The sequence below is a fragment of the Dromiciops gliroides genome, chromosome 2 (assembly GCF_019393635.1).
Source record: "Dromiciops gliroides isolate mDroGli1 chromosome 2, mDroGli1.pri, whole genome shotgun sequence".
NCBI lineage: Eukaryota > Metazoa > Chordata > Mammalia > Microbiotheria > Microbiotheriidae > Dromiciops > Dromiciops gliroides.
Genome location: NC_057862.1, coordinates 470,180,301 through 470,204,154, shown reverse-complemented (window position 1 = coordinate 470,204,154; position 23,854 = coordinate 470,180,301). Strand labels below are relative to the sequence as shown.

Here is a 23,854-nt window from a genome sequence, read left to right as displayed (position 1 = left end):
GTTATTAACCAACTCCGAGGAGATGGAATTCAAAAACTGTTCCATTTTACTAACCTGTTGATCTTCTGCTACCAAAGATAGTAAAGTGTCTTTATGAGTGACCCTCTAAAGTAATTTACTAATGTGACAACATTGTGTGAAGTTCAAGACCAAGGAAAAAAAAATGTTTCACATCAAGAAAGCCTGGTTCCATAGAGGTAAAGTGTCAATATCTGATATGAAGATATTTGAGGGCATTTCTTCAGCTCTAAGTCTTAAAGTTCTAAAATTTGTCACAATAGTACAAAGAATATAGAGTAGAAGAAGCAATGGACTGACAACCAAAAGACCTGGATTTCAGTCCTGCCTGTGGCACTAATATCCTTGGGTAACAATCCTGGGGAATACAACACCCTTAGGGAAATCATATTACCTTTCAGGATCTTGGAAATCCATCTGGGAGGTAGACTAGATGATTTCTAAAGTTGCATGCAGCTCTAAGGCATATATTTCTACCTCTCCACTATCTAAACTATAAAGGAAGAGCCAGAAGGTAATCTTTGTCTTGAATCTTTGAGGTCTATACCCTCAGCATCTCCTAACTAGTAGGAAGATATCAATACCTCACAAAAACTTAACTGGTATGACAAAAACTTAGTACCTTTTATTCTTTCCCACTTTCCCCTTCCTTACCCTTTTATCACCCTCCCCCCAGTAAACTGAATCACAGGATTTAAAGCAGGGAGATATCATTTAGTCTAACCTTCTTCATTTTACAAATAAGGACACCCAAAGCCCAGAGAAGTTAAATGACTTGTCCATTGTCACAAAATAGTGAGCATCAGAAAAGGATTTGGATCTAGAGCATATTCCAAATACACACATCCTTCTTTCTCTACAGAAAAAAGCTCTACTGGAGGGGCTCAAGACTAGCACTGTTCCATTTTCAATCTATCATGGTAATAAGATATTTCCAAAACCTGCTTTATTAAACAAATTTTCCAAGAAAAATCAAAACAGGTCAAAGCAATGTTGTAAATGATTCCTCTTTAAAGCTGTCGTTTGATCAAAGACTAATAATGAGAATACCAACAAATAAAAAACAATTTTGGATAAAAGGCAAACATTGACTCTAGGCAAGCGACATAATCTCTCTTGGCTTCAGTGCCACTCTCAAGTGTTAAGACTGGACTAAATGACCTCTAAGGTTCACCCCAGTTGTGTGATTCTATGAAAAAAAAAAAAGCCTCTTAATAAGCACTTGGGTAAGATTTGTGAAAAGTTAGGGGGAAATCATGTCCTCTTTCTTTTTTCTCAGGCTATTTTTAGGGCTTCAATCAAAATATAGTTCTCATGTGCTTTTCATAACGGTCACAAGTCCCATGAAGAAAAAACATTTTTTTTGGACTAAATCTGTGATTTAATTTTTAGAAGGTGTTCCTGGTGAGGAACTTATTTTACCAATGCACATCAGCACCTTCTCTATACTTTATAGCTTTATACTACTTACTCCCCTACACCAAGAGTGTTACCTGGGCCTCTGAGAGGTTAAGTTACTTGCTCTAGGTCATTTAGCAAGTAGGTATCAGAATCAGTACTTGAACCTAGGTCTTCCTGACTCCAAGGTCAGCCTTCTATTCATTGCATCAAGCTTCTTCTCAAAGAAAAGGATAATAAATATGAACTTATTTAAGTAGATCTATGGCAATAATCTTAAAATTCCTTTCCCCTCAATTTATATAATTTTTTAAAAACTTACTTGAAAAAGTTATATAAACTCATTGGCAGAGTCACACATGCTGCACATCCTAAAAGGGAAAGATATTTTAAGTTATAAATTTTCATTCAAGTCTGACAAAGGGAGCAGCTGAAAAAATTTTACATCATTAATTTCAAATAAATAAATCTTTTTACATTACTATTATATACAAAGCACTAAGCCAGGAACTGAAAAAAGGTACAAAGTTAAATAGAACATGATTCCTGCTTACAATTTACTTACTTCAAGGAACTCTGATTTCATTTGATTTCCTTCCACTGACAAAGGATATAACCATCTCTGGGTCTTAGTAAATTGTTTCATGAGTTACTATGACCAAAATAAGTTCATCACTCAGTGTTTAACCTCTAACTTTGGCTAGGCTGACTCTTGCAGGTACATCATTCCTTTATTCAACCCTTACTCAAAACCTTTCCACCATGTCAGGATCTATAAGAGTTTGTACTCTCTAGCCATAATCTTCAAAAACCCAAAGTCCTCTCCATGACATGATGAAGAAAACACTTCTGAACAACAGTTTAGAAATGAGAAAAAAGAAAAAAGTTTTCTAAATAGGATTCTTCTCTATTTACAAGCATGCCTGGGTGTCACCTTCCTTGAAAAAACTTCCCCCAACCCCAATTCCTCTTCTAGCTCTACTCCAATTTCTCTCCTTCCTTTACTGTCAAACTTTATAAAAGTACTGTATACACTTATCTCCAATACCTCCTCAAACATTCCCAGTCTTATTTATAATATAAAACTTAAGTTGGCAAGACGCACCATTCAAGAAAGAAGGTGGTATGTTAGTGCACGTTGCCCATCAAGGCACAGTTCTGCAACCAACAACCACTGCTTGTCAGTGTGTCTGCCTTAAAACAAATATTCTTTCATACTACCCATGCTCTTCTTCCCACCACTCCTACCACAAATCGGTGGCAAAAGTACTATAAAAGGCCAAAGAGCTGGGAAGGTAAGGAGTGAGCAGAGACAAAGCTTGGCTACTTTGTAGGCACCTTTTAGTCTGGGATTATATCTTACGCCAACTTCTTTTAATGGCCCCACAGTGCTAGGCACAGAGCAGGTATTTGTTAAGTGCTTTAAAAATTATTTTTATATTGAGAACTTGAAGAGCCACTGCCTACTTAGCCAGCAATTTCCCTTTACTTCTTTCACATGATACATAACAAAGTGAAAACATTAACAATGTTATTTTTTAAAAAAACTACTGTCTGATACAGAATGTATATAGAGGTGACTGCATTTTTGGAAGGGACAAAAAATTCTTAATAAACAAAGCACCAAGAAAAAGAGAATCCAAAACTAACATCCTAAGATCACAGGCTCATAGATCTAAAGCTGGAAAGGAATTTCTTCAGAAGTCATCTAGTCCTACTCCCTCATTTAACAGATGGAAAAATTGAGTTCCAGGACAGCTGAGTGACATGCCCATGATGACAGAGCTACAAGGAAGCTGAGCAAACTTAGTCCTGTGACTTCAAATCCTGATTTCTTTTCATTAGACTGTGTTCCTTCTCGAAACTTTTTAGTTTGGAAGTCAAATATTTCAAAAGGTCATGATGAAAAATGCTACTCACTTTCTAAAAATCATGTAGATACAAATCATCATCCATATAAGCATGCCTTATGTTCTCTCAAAAGTGCTGGCATTCTCTAATACAGTTCAAGGGGGCAGCTAGATGGCTCAGTGGATAGAGCACTGGCCCTGGATTCAGGAGGACCTGAGTTCAAATCCAGCCTCAGACACTTGACACTTACTAGCTGTGTGACCCTGGGCAAGTCACTTAACCCCAACTGCCTCACCAAAAAAAAAAAAAATACAGTTCAAGGAATATTACTAGACAAATCAAAAAGTTTCAGTTCTGTGGCAAATGAGGTTTTTTTTTCCTCCCAAAGGTCCATAACTTAGAAAAGTATCCATTGAAAACCATGTAAGTAAAAAGTAACCTACATTAATTTTTAAAGTAAAAATGTTATTCCATTAATCTGCCTTTAAAATTAAAAAGGTTTTAATTTTAATTAAATTAAAAATAGGTAACATAAAACCATTCAACAGGTAGTAAAAAAAATATGGTCTTTTAAAGAGGAGCAGAGAGGTAGAAGTCAGGAATAAAACTGAAGACAGAGAGAATATACTAAAATATATCTCAAACAACACTGCTAAACAGATTCCCATCTTATAGCTCTTAGGACACCACAGCTAAAGACATTAAAGTACTTTTGAATTTTCATCAATATAAATGTAGTGGTCCTACCATTTCATGGGGATTCTCTCAAGGTTTTAAGAAATATGTCAAAATTCTAGTGATAATATATCTAGAAGCATGGAGAATAGGGACCATGATATGGTGAAGCACCAGCATATAACAGATCAGAATAGTAACAAAATACCACAAATGTGTTTCAAAATGGGGCCACAAATAAGTAATTTGTTCTTCCTGGCCAGCTAAAAGAATGTATGGAACTCAACTAATAGAAATTTTATCAAAAAGACATATGGCGGGGGCGGCTAGGTGGCACAGTGGATAAAGCACCGGCCCTGCATTCAGGAGTACCTGAGTTCAAATCCAGCCTCAGACACTTGACACTTACTAGCTGTGTGACCATGGGCAAGTCACTTAACCCCCATTGCCCCGCAAAAAAAAAAAAAAAAAGACATATGGCATCTAAAGAACTACCAATTATGTTAATATTTGAGTGTTTTGTAGTTATATTTCCTAAACTAAAATTTGGAACACATCCTCTGCAATAGATTCTATTTTTGCTTTATTTGTAAATATGGTGTTCATAAGCCTAGAAATATCATAACCAACTTTTACTATTGCTATACAATCCATATCCAATATGCACAAATGAACAAACATAATATGGTCTAGCATGTACACATTTTTAGGATAAACATAAAGTTTCTTTATGTAAGTGAATTCCAATCCAGTGATTTATATTTTTACTCTAATATTTATTTGACTTGATTCATTCAGTTACTATTTGCCAAAATGTTTCCAAAACATTTTGATGATTTATAGGCATGACTAGATAGAATAACTGAAATTGCATATTTATATATAACATCCTTTCTAGTCGCATATTGGCACTACCCATACTAAGAGAAAAGGTTCACTCTTCAGTACTTCTAATTATAAAATGGGCCGATGAAATGATAGGACCATTATGTTTACACTGATGACTGATACTCTAAATTGCTATTGATAGAAGGAGAAGTGTATAGGAATGGATGCCAGGGAGGTGAGGGGAGGTAAGCAAAAAAGAGGCAAAAGGTTGATGAACAGCCCCTAGAGGGCCAAATGCAGTCTTCACTATGAGGATATAAAGGCTAAGATTTGCCTTACTCCTCCTAACCTATACTTTGCTACCCTCCACTAACCTTCAAGCTACTTCTTTCCATTATTAAGCCACTGAGGAGGAGGATCTGGCCCATGAATCATGTGGTATACAAACAACTAGCTATCCAGGGATGTGTTGGTTAAGGGTGAAGGCAGGGGCTTAAAATTAACCTATATTAAGTTACTCATAAAGATAACATGACTACAGGCTTCCCCTTGGATGGTACCTATGGAGCTAATATTCTGCAATGTGGTTCACAGGCAAATGGTCTTATATTATTAACTTTAAAATTTAATACATATTGGGGCAGCTAGGTAGCGCAATGGATAGAGCACCAGTCCTGGAGTCAGGAGTAGCTGAGTTCAAATCCGGCCTCAGACACTTAACACTTACTAGCTGTGTGACCCTGGGCAAGTCACTTAACCCCAATTGCCTCACTAAAAAAAAAAAAAAAATTTAATACATATCTCCAATAAGACAAACTGCTTAACTCACACTGATTTAGCTCATGGAAAAAAAGACAAACAATTGGAATGTCATCTAGTTAAGATTATCCAATCACCAGGAGCACCCAAAAATGTTTTGTCAAAGAGTAGATTATAGAAATAGTTATATTTTCAAGGGTAGCCAGCCCTACATTTTAAAGAAAATCTTTTTTCTCAGAATGTGTTTTGGCTATTTTTGAGGCAGAGAACCAAGAAAGTACTCAAAATACATGTCTTTCTGCCTCTCAAGTATTCCAAGTGCAGTTTTCGGTAGCATAAGAGGCACTCAAGATTCAGGAGGGTAGAGAAGAAAAAAGAAAAAAAAAACATGGGTGGGGTACTTAATAAGAAAGGAACAGGCAGTTGAATTTTGGAAGAGATACATACAATAAAAAAAAATCTCTAAATTATCTTTAGAATTAGTAGTGCAGCTAAGTGTGGCCTTAAAATTCAATCCCAGAACAAATCTATCCCCCACCTAAATCCTTTTCCAGCAATAAAAACTAGGATAAAAAAAATAGATTAACTACTTTCAAACTAATCTAGTCTTAGTCAAGGATTTAAATTAATCTGGTTTTGAACTTTAAATACAAAGATTCTGTTGTTTTTGTGTTGGTGGTGGTGGTTGTTTTAAATAATGAGGCTAAGATTCTGTGAAAACTCTGTCCAAAATCTGTATGATACATTTTTCTAAGACATTTTGCTAATTTGTGTCTTTAATAACAACAATTGTAGTAATATGGGAATTTAGGGAAGTACAATAAAAAACATTGGCTTTTCACAAAGAGGTAGTGGTTAAGATAGGCTTTAACATGGAACTTCTTACCAATAATCATTGCAGTGAATAGGTCTCTATATAAGAAATTAAACAGGAAAGGTTCATACCAGGCCTCAACTCCTACAATCGCAGTCACTATGTAGACAACAGAAATAGTCTGAAAGGAAAACACACACAAAAGCATCAAGGAAAATTAATAGCTGAAAAGCTTGCAAGTCAGTTTTGTTTTCTGTAGTATAAATCTAATTAAAAAGCTTTATTAAAAGTACAGAGCTGCGCTATAAATCTTAAAATGTTCCAAGTTTTTTTTTCCTTTTAAGATGAAAACCATTCTTAAATCCAACATGGCATAAAGTCTTTAATTTCCATATAATGCAACAACTGACAGTTATCTAAGAAAGCTCCATAATATCATAAATGGTTACATTACAAGATGATAATTCCTATTTCCAATTCTCCCCACTTCCAATACCCCTACTTCTTTAGTGGAGTTTTATGTGGGGATAGGAAGAGAAAGACAGGGATAGACAGAAGTAGGATAGATAAAAAATCTGGAATTTAAAAGGCAGAGTGAATTTAAAACAAGCTTATGATAAAAAGAAGAAAGCTTTCTGCTCAGTGAAAGCATAAGGGACAGAGTAAAAAAGACAATATAGATACATTTGTTACAGGATAGGAAAAAAACAACTTGAATCACTTCATTCACACAGTAAAAGGAATGACAAGGGCTTAAAAATGTTTAGCAGCAAATATGGTAATGTATTTTGCATCATTGACCATGTACAACCTATACTGAATTGCTTACTGTCTCAGGAGGGAGGAGGAGGGAAGGAGAGAGAAAATTTGGAACTCAAAATTCTTTAAAAATTAATGTTAATTTTTTTTAAAGTGAGGCAATTGGGGTTAAGTGACTTGCCCAGGGTCACACAGCTAATAAGTGTTAAGTGTCTGAGGCCGGATTTGAACTCAGGTACTCCTGACTCCAGAGCCAGTGCTCTATCCACTTCGCCACCTAGCTGCCCCATGTTAATTTTATATAATTGCATGTGTATAACCTATATCTGATTGATTGCCACCTCAGGGAAAGGGGAGGGGAGGGAAGGAGAGAGGGACAGAACTTGGAATTCAAAATGTTAAATAAAAATTTTCATTAAAAATTTTTTAAAAACCTTTCTGTCAGGGGCAGCTAGGTGGCACAGTAGATAGAGCACAGGCCCTGGAGTGAGGAGTACCTGAGTTCAAATCCGGCCTCAGACACTTGGCACTTACCAGTTGTGTGACCCTGGGCAAGTCACTTAACCCCCATTGCCCCACCCCAGAAAAAAAACAACAAAACCCTTTCTGTCTGGTAGAAGTCATAATCCACATCTCCAAAGGCTAGAATACTTAATCATAAGTATGTAGGGGGAGGGGGCGGGGGGGGGGGGAGATTAATGTTAAAAATTGTCTTTCCATGTAACTGGGGGAAAAGAAAATATTTTTAAAATGTCTAGCAGCAACATTAAAGAAATGAAGGCAAACATCAACTTACCACCTGGCTAATGTCATATCCCCATGGCAAGAAGAGAATTCCTGTATTATACTTTTCCCAATGGGACAGGATGAAAGAAAACAAGACTACCCATAAGAGGATATATAAAACAACAACACTGACACCAGTTGTTCCCCGTCCAAAGATGGAATATACAGTCACTACAAAGTAAACACATGACCAACTATCTAGTCCATGATCAAATAATTCTCCTAAAGGGGTGCTGGAGTTGGTTCTACGAGCTTGCTTTCCATCAACCCCATCTGGAACAGAAACAGAAATAAATCAAAATTTTCATAAGCAGATAGAAATCTTTCATTGAGTCATGAAGAAAATTAGAAACATTAATAAGAAGTTAATAATTTAGAGTAAAAAATCTAACCATTAATTTTATAATCACATATATTTAATATAACAATATATTATATACAATATTTCTAATAACATTATCTTTCTATAATTATATTTATAATATATTTGTGTGTGTAATAATATTTATAATAATAAATTATAGTATTTAACTCCAAAATAAAATTTGTTACCTAAAAGTTTAATCTAAAATTAAATAAATATATTAACAACTAGATCTGAAGAGCAATCTTCCACAAAAAAATGTTGCCTAGTACTCAGACACTACCAGTTTAGCCAGAAATTTTCACAAGGGTATCAGTACCCTTGTAATCAGAATTAAATTGCAGAATGCATTATTTAGCCCTCTATGCATATATGAAAACCATGAATTTGTCTTAAAGCGTCCAATTTTATGACTTCAAATTCATACTGTCCCTAGGCTAAACCTTCTTGCCACTCCTCATACACAGCACATCTTCCACCAGTGGCTTTGTATTAGTTATATCCCATGTCTAGAATGCACTCTCTCCTCACTTTATCTCAAAATTCCTAGTTTCTTTCAAGGTTCAGCACAAGTGCCATCTTCTCTCCAAAAGGCCTTTCCCTCCAAAATCACTGTGAGCACATTTTGTATATACACACCCAATCTCTAAGTTTCTTGGGTGCATGGACTGTTTTTATTTTTGTCTTTGGATCCCCACTGGATGGCACACAGAAGGCACTTAACTAGAGTTTTGGCTTTAATGAAGAGAAAAAAATTCTTTCCCATTAGCCTGCCAAATTACCAGCCCAAAGAGCAGAAGAACTTCAAAGGACTATGTTACAACTCTGACTTCACGTTTTTTTAACTGTAACGGATGTTCTTACAATACTAAAAAGGCAGTTTATTCTCTTTCAGCAAATCTTCTCTTGGCAATCATTCTATTTTCAGCCCAACCCTTATCCAAAGCACTACAAATGCAGAACTAGTGAAGCATGCAATAACAAGGTTTTCTAAACTTTCTTGCTATATTCATCCATTGGCTATTAACAGGTAGACAGATATCTCAAAAGGCATCATAATTCCTTTAGAAACATTTAGTTCTCACTAACTAAGCATTAAATAAATGTCATTACTGCTGGGAGTCAGAGCTACAATTTTCCTTATTCTTCAATGGTCTAAATTCTGGTTAGTAATAAGCTATGTGGGCAAGATCTGGGGCCCTGTTTACTACTAACATTTAAGTACTGAATTAAGTGTGATTAATAAGGTGGGATAGTTAATTCACTGAAGGAAAAAAATGTGGCGTCCTTTAATAAAAGAGAATAATTGTCCTTTCCCTGATTAGACTACAGAGACCCACCACCTTACCTAGAGTGTAAGCAACGAAGTTAAGGATGCCCACCACAATCCAAACCCAGCCAGGTACATGCTTCTGACCTGGTGCTGAAAAGCAAAAGACATGCTCTTTAAGACATAACAACTCTTACCACAGTAGATACTCAAAATAAGAATTGCTTCTAGTAGTGAAATAAAGTAAAAATAATGTCAAGATCATGTAATGAATATCTATCTATTGCAATGACAAAATGAAATGAATATTAAAATATTTGTCATTAGAATTTCCTGAGGGACTGAGAGATTATGGTCTTCTTGACTCTGAATCCAGTTCTCTATCCACTATGTCACACTGCATTTATTACCCAAAACCACTAATTCCATTTTGTCCTAAAAACTGCTTATTTGGGAATGAAGGAAAACCTAAGATCCACATGGAATGTAAAGATTATCTAAAGTTCATCTAAATCCACTCTATTTGGGAATGAGGTTTTATTGCTTATATGAAAATGGCAAATGTTTACTGACTATTCTCTTTTCAATAATACTTTATTAATATAGTAAACCAAAAATATTTTCACTTTGAATATAACTGAAGCTTCCCAAGTTAAGGCAAACAGAAATGTTCTGGATTAACCTTTTTTTTAAGTAAAATGGAAAGAGCACTAGACTTAATTCTAGTCCTACATCTCTCATAAGTAAAGCATTTTGGGAGAACAGAAAATGAGGTATACCTCCCTACTCTTGGCAAAAAAGCAGAGTGTTACAACCACTATCATATTCAGTCACTATTTCTCATTTTTTGCTTAGTTGGTTTTTGATACAAGGAGGTTCAATGCTTGAGGGAAGGAAGATATGGAAATTTCCCCAAATGGCTGTAATATACACCCAAAAGGCACTAATTTTAAAAATGTTAAATAATAGCATAGAGTAGATATAATATAAGTAGATAGAATAGATGACACCACCTTACATTTGTATAGAAATGTTAATCGTTTTTCAAAGCACATAAATCATTACATCTCACCTTCACAACTACTCTGGGTTAGCCAAGACTACTAGTATTATTTTCTCCATTTTACAAATGAGCAGTCTCCTAAAGTGCTAATGACTTGCCCAAGTTCACAGCCTAAGAAAATAGATTTTGAATCCTAGTCCAACAATCTTTCCATTATGCCGTGATGCTGCCTTAAATGATCTATAAGGGTCCTTCTAGCTTTGAGATTCTATGAAATAGAAAAACTAAATCCCTTCTTAAACATAAATTACAATTAAGTTATATAGGTGTAGTTTAGGAATAATCAATTCTAGCTACCAAAGTATTCTGGTTGCCAAAGAGATAGCCACGGATTATCAATTTTCAAAGAAATGAGAATAAAATACATCCAATACTAAAACTATGAACTGATTTTCATCGGTTTTTTCTGATTACTCAGGTAACATGTTGGGATGTTATAATAGTACTTCAAAGTCATATTATTGATATAAATTATCATTCTATTACATATTGCAAAAGTGATTACTAGTAGAATTCCAAATATTAACCAATAATTTTAAATGTTTTTAGTCATCTGAATTTCTGCTATTCAATTAACTGTTTAAGTGTTTGTGACCACTGATTCTACACTCCAATGAACAGTCATTACAGAATAATAATTTCATAATAACATAATATCTGCATTAAACTCCAGCACATAATTTATCATTAAAAATAAAAGGCTACATCTTAAATAGAACCAGAAAATGAACAAATTTTTGGAGATCTGGGGAGGATGAAGGATTTTTCAGGTGGGAATTCTTACTGGTTTCTATTTTTAAGACAGGTAATTTAAATTTAGACTCCAAGACAGTCTTACCTGATGCTAAAAAGTCAGGATCAAAGTAGGCCATAAGTAAGAAATTGAATATAAGCAACAGAAAGCCTGATAGGGTTATCAAATTCGGAGCCAGCCACGTAGGGAAAATCTATTTTAATTAAAAAAAAAAAAGTCAACATAAAAAGTTGTGCAATGTATACATATGATATGTTAATTAGAGATTATAATTAACACTAACTTAAAAGGTAATTTAGAAATTTCCTTCAATTTATGTGAATTTTCTATGTTTTAATACAATTAGAATTTTAATTATGAATAATATTGTTATTTCAATCTTCCTTTCCTATCACTCTTCTCAATATTTATTTACTCACTGAGTAAATAAAAAATGATTATGACCCCAAGAGATATAGTTAAGAGGTGGGGCACAAGAAGGGGAGTAAAAATTATCCTCATTTTACATTTATGTAAAACTTTCCATTGGACTCCAAGTACTTTGGTAAATATAATCACTACTCTACTGAATACCTACAGAGATAGGTAGAATATTTTTCCTCTCAATGGAAGAAATATTTACAAGTTCTAAAATGAAGCACAAAAAACATGTCCTGCAATTATGTAAAGTATATTTGTTTTCTTAATTGTATATGAAACTCCTCAATCAAAAAACTATGGAAATATTGAAAAATATATGAAAATACAACCTTACAGGTCCCCCCTCCCCCTGCCAAGCACAAATCCCAAGAAAATTATGTAACAAAGCACAATTCCAAAGGATTTTGGCTTATAGGAAAATTAACTCCTGTACATCATTTGGATTTGAGGTATCTCTCTTCAAGCAAATATTGCAGAGAAATTCTGAAGTGAACAGGCAAAAAAACAATTATTAATGTCATATAAGCATAAGGCAGAATAGTACTGCTTGTTTGTGCATCTACACACAGGTTAGTATTTTCAGCCATACTTTCATTCTAAAATTGGGAATATAGATTATGTGAATATCTGGATCCTCAGAATACTGAAGTATCTAAAGACCTAAAAGGTGGGGAAAGGGGGCTTTAAAGGAAGAAATACCAATGTTATTTATAAGGAGAAAATTGAAATGGTAGAAATGAAAGCCAAAGCAATTTGTAAAATAATTGAAAAATACAGTCAAATCAAGCAAACAAGAATGACAGTGTCCTCAGCTACCATTTCCCAGGACTGGCTGAACTTTTTTATTCATACCCCACAAATCACTAGTCATATTAGAGGAGTCACAATACTCCCTGCTCCTTACTGCCACTTCAGACTAGCTTGGCAAATGAAATTAGTCCTTGACAATGAGCATTAAAATTATTGATTATCTAAACTTTATCATTGATAATCTTTAATATATAGAAACAAATATGAAGACAGGTTGTCAGAAGCCTTTAAATTTTTTACAGCATGATTCTCATCATCCCACTTTAGAAAAGAAAAGAAAAGAAAAAAGAATCTATCACCCAAACCCCCTTTGGCATTTGTCTTGTAGTCACTGTCACCAATGAAATGATCCAGTCTTGTTCGAGCACTATGGTAATTCTTTAAAAGCTGGTTATTAGAGAATTTTTGTTGTAAAGTCATTTTTCAGTCATGTCCAACTCTTCATGATCCCATTTGGGGTTTTCTTGGCAAAGATATTGAAGTGGTTTGTCACTTCTTTCTCCAGCTCATTTTACAGATGAGGAAACTGAAGCAAAAACGATTAAGTGATTTGCCCAGGGTCACAGAGCTGGTGAGTATCTGAAGCCAGATTTGAATTCAGGTCTTCCTGACTTCAGGACTAGTAGTCTATTCGCTGCACTACCTAGCAGCCCAAATACAGCAAGATAAATCAGGATGTGGAGATCAACTCATTGCAGCATCCTCTTTACAACTGCCAATAAACTCAGAACTTTGCAATCTGTTTCCCTTAGGGATCCCAATGCTTAGTTTTTTTTAAAATGAGATACTAAATGTTAAAGCCGATTAACAATTTAATAAGCAAAACAAAAGCAGCTGAGATATAGCAATACATACATTTTTCTATCATCTTACAAGTAATCAAATTTTTAAACCCCGCAAATATCATCTCTTTTGCTGGAACAGAAGTAGTCTAGTAAAAGCTACAGCACAGATTAGAAACATAAGATAGTCTTACCTTTACTATAGTATTCCAAAATGGGTGCATAACATACAAAGACAGCGGATTGTTGTCCACAGCCTTGTACTGTAAGAGAAAAATGATTAAAACTTTCAGGTTATCCCTCTGCCTAATTTGAATGTTAGGTTGAATAATTCAACTCTAATATTACCCCCAAAATTGAGTAGCATTTTTGTAAATTAAAAAAAAAATAGAATAAAATAAGCAAGAGAATGGCTTTATGTTTATTATTAATGATTTATTATTCTTTTCTCTACATGAAAAAGACTGGTAGAGGAGGGCATTGAGGTTACTAACAAAGAAAATGGCCAACTAGGCTAGGTTAATATGATTTGGTTCTACCAAATCATCTCTGATGCCAATACTTCTGCTTTCTATATCACCTCCTATGACACCCTAGATCTTAACCAGAAGTCTTGGCTTGCAACCCTCCATTTCAACCAGGGCCAGAATTGGGGATAAAGGGGGTGGGGTACAACAGACTGAGAAAGAGGCAGAAAATTATTTCCACTAATGTCACAAATACCAATACTCTAAACTTCCTGCACAGTCACTAGATGCACAGTCCTGCACACATCAATGGATGTTCTTTCACTTAACTTTCATACTTGTGTATATAATAATTAAAGATTTGATGTTTGTTATATATTTAATTATATATTTTCTCACCTATTTTAAGCTGAAAGTTTGAGGTGAGAGTCCATGTCAATTCTTTATATGTAACTCAATTATTTAGTAAAATTGAACCCGTACACTTTAAAAGTGTCCTAAGTCCATGCACCGAAAAAAACCCAACATGTATAATATAATTAAAATTAGAAGGAAAACAATAAAGTAGGGGCAAAACTTTTACAGGAACATTCTCTAATGGCAGTCTGATGAACAAAACACTCAAAGAATTTATTTAAATATATAAGAACAACAACCATTCCAAAAAATACAAATGGTAAATATATATACAATATACATCCAACAGATGTTCAAACACAGTTTTCAAAAGTATCAACCGCTATCAGAAAACGACCAACTATCAAACTATCAACAGCTATCAGGGAAAAAAAAACCCAAAAGGCTCAAAATCACTAAGAACTAAACAAGTAAAAAATTAAAACAACTCCTAGGTGCTACCATAAGATTGACGAAGATGACAAAACAGGAAAATGGCAATAGTTCAACAGGTTGTAGGAAGATGCATACACTGGTATGCCAATGGTGGAATTGTGAATTAGTCCAGCCAATCTGGAAAGCAATTTGGAAATATGCCCCCAAAGTCACTCTTTCCTTTGACCCAGAAATACTATTATTAGGCTTGTGTCCCAAAACAGATATAGGCGTATTTTTTGTTGTAGCAAAGAACTAGAAACTAAGGAGGTGACCATCAGTCAGAGAATGGCTGGACAAATTATACCTTATGAAGGTAACAGAATTCTGTATAGACATTTCTTATTTTATGCGAGTGAACCATTCTGTAGACCTCCACATAAGTGATTTTTATGTAATTTGAATTTGCCCATGGACAGGAAGGGAGGGAGAAAAGAAAGAGGTCCACACCCATGAAGAGGGCTGGCTCACAGCTCGAAGACACATGGGGTCAGGAACAGAGAAGAGAGGGAGGAAGAACATGCAAGGGTCAGGGTCAACCACATGGGGACCTAGCCAGAAGCAAAAGGAAGAAGACAGCAGGGAGACAGATGGGGGCTGGACATAGACATGGACTGGAGAGGCCAGGTGACACATAGAAACTAAGGGTGGGGAGGTTGGGAGGTTGGAGGGAGAGAAGAGAACTGTACTATACAGTAAAGTTAACATAGGTGTTTTGGGTGGTGTTGGGTTTTTTTGGGGGGAATGCAGATTTCTTTCAGAATTCTTTATGTATAGTCAAATTTGCGCAGTGCAAATTTATATAAAGTCAGAACTGTCTGTTTTGCTGTAAGAAATGTGGAAAAGAACCATTTCACAGAAATCTAGGCAGACTTGTAAGAACCAATGCAGAGTAAAGTGAGTAGAACCAAGCAAATAATTTATACAGTGACCGCAATACTGTAAAGAAAACCAACTTTGAAAGGCTTAAGAATTCTGATCAATGTAATAATTATGAACAACTCAAGAGGAATGAGGAGGAAGTCAGGATCCATCTCCTGACAGAGAGACTATAAGGGAAAGAGGAGCTACCAACAGGGTAGGGAAAAAATAGAAGTAGGGTGACTGACATTTTTTAAATGCACATAAAAGAACAAAAAGTCCAAAAGTAAACATGGTCAAGCAGGACAGCTTTGAAAGTACCATCTTAAATGTATTATATGCTTTTTTAAAAAAGCAATCAGTACACAATAGAAATTCATGTTTTCCACATATTGTCCTCTTTTTCTGTTCTACTCTGCATATGAAACAATTTCATCTTGTCAGCTATTTCTTAGTAGATGAATCAATAAGTTTACATGGGTGATCTGGCAATATAACAAAGGAGAAAAAATGACTGAGGATTAATGCCTAATAGAGTATAGAAAGACTTGGAGTCAGGAGAGGTTGGTTCTTTTCTCTCCCCCTCTGCCCTTTACTAGCAGTGTGAACTGAGGCAAATCATTAAACTTCTTAGAGCCTCAACTTTCCTTAACTGTAAAATAAAGATAAACAAAACTTAAACTACCCATCTCTCACAGGGTTACTGTGATAAAAAGTATTTATTAACTGCCCACTGTAAAGAATTAATAGTTATTTGAAGTTTTTATGACCCCATCTTTTGGCTACAATTTTTTTAAAAAACCTTGGCGCGTTCACTGGCCTGGGCTCTGCAAACCACAAGGTGCTCCACCCACTGGTTGTAGTCATTGCCATGGCGCTGGCATCTCATGTCATCATCACTCGCAGATACCTACATGGGCCTGGCAAAATTATAATGATTGGAAGCCCAGTGAGGGCAGTCATGTGACTGTCAGAGCAGCCAGCCAATTGGCTGGGGGCTGTGTGTGGTCAGCCTGGGGTCTGCTGGGAAGAAGGGAGGTTTTTCGCCATTCTAGCTGGTAGCTGGAAGGCGACAGGACACTGCTGTGTGTTCTCAGCTGATTCCTGGGAGGTGGTGTTGTTCAGGTTGTATAATTTCCCTTTCCCCATTTTATTTCCTTTCCCTTAATCCTACTGATCCTGTTTGTGGTTTTTTAAGTTTGTTCTTGTTAAATAAATCCTGCTCTGTTTTGAGGGAGGCTGTTGGTCTCCTTTCTTGCCCCAATACTGCGGCAAGCCACCTAGCTAACACTCCCCAATTAAAAATTGGTCCCTACACCACCAAGTACAAGCCACAGTACTATACCTCCAGGAATACAAAGATCAAAATTAAGAAAACTGCAGGCACTGGGAGGAAACAGTATAGCATATGAGACATAAGTACACATATTAAAAGTTCATTTTAAAAGGGAGAACACACTGACCACTTGAGGAAATCACAAAAGGCTTGGGAATAAGCACCTGTGTAGGAGGATGTTGGGAAGTGAGAGATTTTAAAAGGCACAGCAGAGGGAATTTTGTTGAATAGCTAGGTCTTTAATGTATAGTGTACAAAGGTACACTATTGAGAAAAGATTAAGAAAAATAGATCTAGCAATTAAGAGATTGCTAGTAACTTTAAAGAAAGCAGTTTCAGTTGAATGAGGTCAGAAGCCAGAGTACAGAGAATTGAAGAAAAGGAGAGGGAAGGGATAAAAAGAAAAAGGGAGAGGAAAGGAGAAGGGAAAAAAGGGGGTGGGTTGTGGAGGTACTAAATAAAGACAAGTTTTTAAAGGACCTTATTTAAGAAGGAAAGGCAAGCTTCTTCCCTCTTCCAGTGACAGACCTGACAGAAATTTAAAATGGTTCAGCGTCTGACATATCGCCATAGGTCATCCTACAATACAGGTTCCAACAAAACTCGGCTGTCACAAACCCCAGGTAACAGAATTGTTTACCTTTATACTAAGAAAGTTGGAAAAGCACCAGAATCAGCCTGTGGTGTGTGCTCAGAAAGACTTCGAGGTGTTCGTGCAGTGAGACCTAAAGTTCTTATGAGGCTATCAAAGACCAAAAAGCATGTCAGCAGGGTTTATGTTGGCTCCATGTGTGCTAAATGTGTCCGTGACAGGATCAAGAGTGCTTTCCTGATTGAGAAGCAGAAAACTGTTGTGAAGGTGTTAAAGGCACAGGCACAGAGTCAAAAAAGTAAATAAAAAGGATTTCTTTTTAATAATAAAGAAAATTAAAACATGGGAATAAAAAACGGAAAGGCCAAGACTGGTAGAAGACAACAGCCAGAGGGAAGAGGAGAGAGGTTGAGGACCAAAGAGTGAACAGAGATAATAGTAGAGACAATCTCTAGAAAAGAGGAACAAGGATGATATATAGGATACAAGAAGAGGGTTTGGCAAGCAGAAGGGCTCCTCTTCATCAGACACAGCAGTTAAGGAAATAGTAGAGACTGAACTAAACTGAACTATAACGCTTTATATATGTGTGATATTGTTTACACATTATAAATGTGTGACATTCTTTCAAATATACCCACATTGCCACTGAAAGCTTGAAGAGTTTAGTTTACAGATAGCTGAATTACTATAAGGTATAAATGAGCTCTGATGGTTCATCATGGAGTTGAGGCAAAACTGAGTGCTAAAAAACTACTATCATCAGTGTGTATGCTCATTATCATCATCATCATTATTTGGTATAGACCTGTGTTTTCTTTGATGTAAAGAACTCCGAGAGAAAACTTCCACTACCCACAAAGATCTAAAACTCTTACACAACTTACAGCTTAGTGAGTTGCCTGAGGAACTGAGCTGTTGACTTGCTTACAGTCACACTTTTTTTTCCACCAATAAAAATGTCTCTTCCAACAAAAAATAGTATTACTACTACCACCTCACCACTCAAAAAATGTCATCAGCTTATAACAAGCATTGGGAACCAGTGATCCTATCAAAGTTAGATTTTGTCCAGTGTCACTGACACTGTGACCGCAAAAAAAAAAAAAAAATCATGTTATTCTGCTATTTAAAAACCTTCGGTGGCTCTCCATTGCTTTCTTCAAAGTTACTAAATGATCTCTTAATTACTAAATCCAGTGGTCTTTTCTCAATCCTCATTCTCCTCTACCTCTCTGCAGCTTCTGACTCTGTCAATTACTCCCTTCTTGAAATTCTCTCCTTCTAGGTTTTTGTAAAACTGCTCTCTCCTGGTTCTCACACCTGTCTGTTCCTTCTCTGTCTCCTCCACATCTGTTAACTGTGGAGGTCTCCCAAAACTCTGTTCTGGACCCCCAAACCCTCCCCTTTTCCTAACTTCCTTATTACCAGAGAAGGTATCACCATTCATCTTCCCAAGTCACAAAGGCTCACTCAACCTTGCAATCATCCTCCGCTCTTCATTCTCTTTCATCCCTCATATCCAATCACTGGTCAAGTCCTGCGGATGTCACACCTTCATAATATTGCTTGCACACTCCCACTTCTCTCTCCTCTGACACTGCAACCACCTTGGTGCAGGCAGGCTCTCATCACCTCATAGCTGGAGTATTGCAACAGCTACTGATTAGTCTTACTACCTCAAGTCTCTCTCTACTCCAATCCATCTTTCCACTCAGCTGCCAAACAGATCTTGCAAAAGTACAGGTCTGACCATATCACCTGCCTCCCCTCCATCAGTTATAGTGTCTCCTTACTTCCCCTTAGGACAAAGGATAAAATCCTTTGTTTGTCTTTCAAAGCCATTCATCACCTGGCCCCCTTCTTACTTTTTGACATCTTACTCTTCTCCACATACTCTGGGGTTTTTGTTTTGTTTTGTTTTGTTTGTGAGGCAATTGGAGTTAAATGACTTCCCTAGGGTCCCACAACTAGTAATTGTTTAAGTGTCTGAGGCCAAATTTGAACTCAGGTCCTCCCGAATCCAGGGCCGGTGCTCTATCCATTGGGCCACCTAGCTGCCCCACTCCACATACTCTGTGATACAGTGACACTGGCCTCAAACACAATGCTCCATCTTCTTACTCAAACAAACCATTTTTACTTGCTGATTGACCTGCCTAGTAGAGATAGGGTCAAGAACTGGACTTGTGATTTCATTAGTAAAAAGAATTTCCCAATGAGGAAACTCCCCCTAGTAACAAAGTTGTCTCCAGCACTGAGGTTAAGTAGCTTGCTTGTGATCGTGGCCCAGATGAGTCAAAGCCTAAATTTAAATGAGTCTTCCTCATTCAAAGCTGGCTATCCACTTGTGATGAAATAATGAGATTTAGCAGATCCTCAAAGACCCACCTGGAGATTAATCTAGACTGATTGAATCGAGTGAGAGTGATTAACTGCTGATTAGCCTACTTCAAGTTAACTGGATTGTAACCACACCTTGAGAACACCTTCAGAACCAATGGATTTGGATGATGCCAACCAATCAGCTTGAAGCAGTGGATAAGGACCGCCTCTGCTCTGGACCTATAAAAAGCTTCCACAATCAGTTTGCTGGAGAGAGTTCCTGATTAAAGCAGGCTCGTGGAGGAGGACTTGAGGAAGAACCCGACCAGGCTGGAACTCTAGGCTAAATAGGCTTTTTTCTTAACTTTCTGAATTCCTTGTAAATATCTGTATGCTTTAATAAATGTTTAATGCCCAAAGACTGGTGCTGAAGCTTCCAATTTAAGGCGACCACAATATAGATTTTAAACATCACACATTACACTATCCACTTCTCACACAGCATATATTTAACAAGTCTGGCATATAGTAAGCACTTAACAAATGCTTTTTCATTCATTCATACATAACCTAAAGGAATATACATATTATATATGCCACGTGTATATTGTATTTATGTCACACATATAATATATATGTATACATATGTACATATGTGCATAGATAGATAGAGATTTAGAGATATAGATATATAAAGGATATCCCCAAATCTTAAACTATTAAATCCTAAAACTGCACTAAGATTTTAGTTGCCTTCCCAAAAGAATGTAAGCTCCTTATGTGAGTTGTAAGGCAGCTAGCTGTGGATTGAGTGCTGGGTCTGGAATCAGGAAGACCTGGGTTCAAATTCAGCTTCAGACATTTACTAGCTTTGTAACCCTGGGCAACTACCTCACCTCTGTCTGCCTCAGTTTCCTCAAATGTAAAATAAGAATAATAACAGCACCTGCCATACAAGGCTGTTGTGAGGCTCTAGAGAGATATTTGTAAAGTGCTTAGCATAGTGCCTAACACAAAGCAGGTGTTTAATAAATGCTTGTTCCCTCCCTTTCCCTTTATTCCTCCCTTGAGTGTAGTGATTTTTTTTCATTTCTGTTTTTGTATCTCCCCATGTCTAGCACAGCACTGGGTGCACATAATACTTTAAAAATGCTGATGGACTGAGGTGAAGGAAAGTCATATCAAGCATACAAAATATTATAAATCTTTGAATAGGGATAGCTTGTGGGGAAAAGGGAAGCCAGAAGAGGGAAATAAAAATCAGGCTGGGAACTCTCAAGCAGACCATGTCTTTGGATAGAAAAATCCTCTGTAACACAAAACATCAGAGAGAGGCATTTGCCCAGACTGATCCCCATATTCAGGAGTCACTCCCTCCGAGGCATACAGTCAGATTAACTGAAAAGAAAAAAGGAAAAACAAGGCCTTCATCCTGTCATCAAAAGCACTGGATATGTTCATTATATTATAAACTGAAAAGAAGTACTGCATAAGTCTAAGCAGTAAGTTTACTGTTAGCCTACATTCTACTGGACTTCTCTATTAGCCAACAATCCTGAAATATTTTTTTTAATCAGATCATAAAATGTGGGAGTTGGAAGGGACCTCAGTGGCCATCTAGTCCAATCTATTCACCAAAGAATGCCCGTGCTGACATACCTATTCCAAGTGGTCACATAGTCTCTGCTTGAAAATCTCCAAGGAGAGAGATCCCATCACTTCTCAAGATATTGAATCAAATAAATATTAAATCATGGTCAAAATATTAATGTTCTGAATATTTTATTATATTTTAATCCATTTATGGCATGTCATTAACTTCATTTTAGCACACTCACACAAAAAGATTACAAATGAATGAGAACTAGATGAGCCAAGAAAGAAAAGATGCCAAAAGATAAAACACCTTTTAAACAATTCCATAATTTCATGCCTATGCCCATATGTCTTAATATCACCTTTGAAAATAGAAATCCTGGGGCGGCTAGGTGTCGCAGTGGATAGAGCACTGGCCCTGGAGTCAGGAGGACCTGAGTTCAAATCCGACCTCAGACACTTAACGCTTACTAGCTGTGTGACCCTGGGCAAGTCACTTAACCCCAATTGCCTCACCAAAAAAAAAAAAAAAAGAAAGAAAGAAAAGAAAAATCCTTCACATAAGCCAGAATATACTATTCTTCCAATATACAAAAGGATTTATTGTTATACTGTAAGATATCTTACTTGCTATACAGTTGCTTTCTCATAATGTCCCCTGTTATTTTCTCTTCTCAAATTGTAGAGGAAATACTCAGTTTTTCCTCTCCAAATACTTCTGGAGCCATGAAGTGCTAAAACCCCAAGATGTAAAGACACTGGAGCCTACAGCAACAAGGAAGCCTCAAGAGCATTACCATTAAATGCTCAGCATTTCTGAGCACTTAATATTTGATTCTGTACTTCAGAAATAATTGCCCTTATTTTAGTGTCTCCTTGAATAACAAATAACACACTTCCAATTCCTTAGTTAAGCAACAAGTTAATGTATTCTTTCTATCAGTAGTAGTGGCTTCAACTATCTTCTATGCTTGGAAATGTTACTACTCTCCAAGTCTTGATTTCTTTCCAGATTCCAGATATGAATTTCCAATAGTACTATATTTCAAACTCAATATATTCAAAACCAAAACTAATCTTCCCCATCAAACTCCTTTCCATGACTTCCCTATTTTTGTTAATACCACTACTTATCCTCCTAATCACCCAAGCTAGCAATCTGTCATTTTTGATTGCCTCCTTTCCCATCAATATTAAATCAGTCCCTAAATCCTAGTTTCTACTTCTATACTATCTCTTTCCAGAATTTGTTGGAATTATCCTCTACTTTCCATCCCTAATGCCAGTATTCTAATTCAAGGCTTCATTACTGCTCACTTGGAATAAATTAGTATCAGCTACCTCCATCCTCCTCCCACAGCCAAATACAACCTACGCATTATTGCCAAATAAATCCTCCTACGGTTTTGATCATGTGATTCCTTTGCTCAACATTCCTCAATGTCTCTCTCATATCTACCAAAGTCTCTGCTCCTTCATCTAACATCCAAGATCCTCTATCACTTGGTCCCATTTATCTTTACTGACTTATTATCTTCCCTTCCCCTAGGTGGCACAGTGGATAGAGCACTGAACCTGGAAGGTCAGGAAGACCTGTGTTCAAATCCTACCTCAGAAACTTGCCAGCTATGACCCTGGACAAGTTACTTAACTTCTGCCTGCCTCAATTGTAAAATGGGGATAATAATAGAAATTACCTCCCAGGGGTGTTGAGGCTCAAATGAGATAATATTTCTAATGCCCTTAGCCCAGTGATGATATACAGTATGTGCTTAAATGCTTGTTCCCTTCCCTTTATTTTGTCCCCCTTCTCCATAACTGTCTTTTCATACCCTATGAACCAAGATGGTTTTCCAACACACCCAACTCTTTCCAATCTTCATTTATATTATTATTACCTCTGCCTAGAATATCCTTCCACTTCCAGTTCTGCTTATTCAAATCCTATCTTCCTTCAAGGTTCAGCTTGAAGACCAACTCCTCCATGAAACCTTCCTTCAGTCTCTCAAAAGTAATCTCTCCCTCCTCTGAAAAAGCCACACCACCTTGTACCTCAAATAAAGTATAATAGTTTGTGTCTTCTCTCTCCTACTAGACTGTAAGTTCCATGAGAGCAGGAAATACATCATATTCTTCTTCTTTGTATGCTTTATAAGCCCTAGCTTTACACACAGCAGAATAAATGATTGAAATGGTCACTGTCTAACCTACTCTTTTTGTTGGGGCATTTGAAGGATGGACTATTTTACAAGTTGGTTTTTCATTTTCCATGGAGAGGAAGAATATAAGAAAATTCACCTAGAGCTTTCAACCAACATTCCCTGAGTACCTGCTATGTGAAAAGTACTATGCCAAGAATTGATAACACAAAAACCAAAAAAAAAAAAAAAAAAATCCCATCGTCTCTGAACTAAAGGCACAGAATAATGGCATCATATTAGAGATTAGAAATGAGAATTTGACCTCAAAACATCAAAGACCTTTATGGACTGCAC

At 36.4% G+C, this 23,854-nt stretch overlaps 2 protein-coding genes across 2 annotated transcripts in view; one reads left to right on the top strand and one right to left on the bottom strand.

Annotated features, from left to right (window-relative positions):
* SELENOI (selenoprotein I) overlaps positions 1-23,854 on the bottom strand; it is a 51,283-nt gene that overhangs the window by 14,121 nt on the left and 13,308 nt on the right. Inside the window, exons 2-7 of the mRNA XM_043982419.1 lie at positions 13,546-13,614; positions 11,424-11,532; positions 9,601-9,675; positions 7,899-8,161; positions 6,416-6,524; positions 1,739-1,787 (exon numbers count right to left, since the gene is read on the bottom strand). Coding sequence (XP_043838354.1) covers positions 1,739-1,787; positions 6,416-6,524; positions 7,899-8,161; positions 9,601-9,675; positions 11,424-11,532; positions 13,546-13,614 — 674 coding nt within the window. The remainder of the gene's footprint in view (positions 1-1,738; positions 1,788-6,415; positions 6,525-7,898; positions 8,162-9,600; positions 9,676-11,423; positions 11,533-13,545; positions 13,615-23,854) is intronic.
* LOC122740340 (60S ribosomal protein L34-like) lies at positions 17,391-17,744 on the top strand. The gene has a single exon (XM_043982420.1). It carries the CDS (start codon positions 17,391-17,393, stop codon positions 17,742-17,744), a length of 354 nt encoding a protein of 117 aa, XP_043838355.1.

Coding starts and splice junctions, on each gene's coding strand:
- LOC122740340 (XM_043982420.1), top strand. CDS start 17,391: ATGGTTCAGCGTCTGACATATCGCCATAGGTCATCCTACAATACAGGT.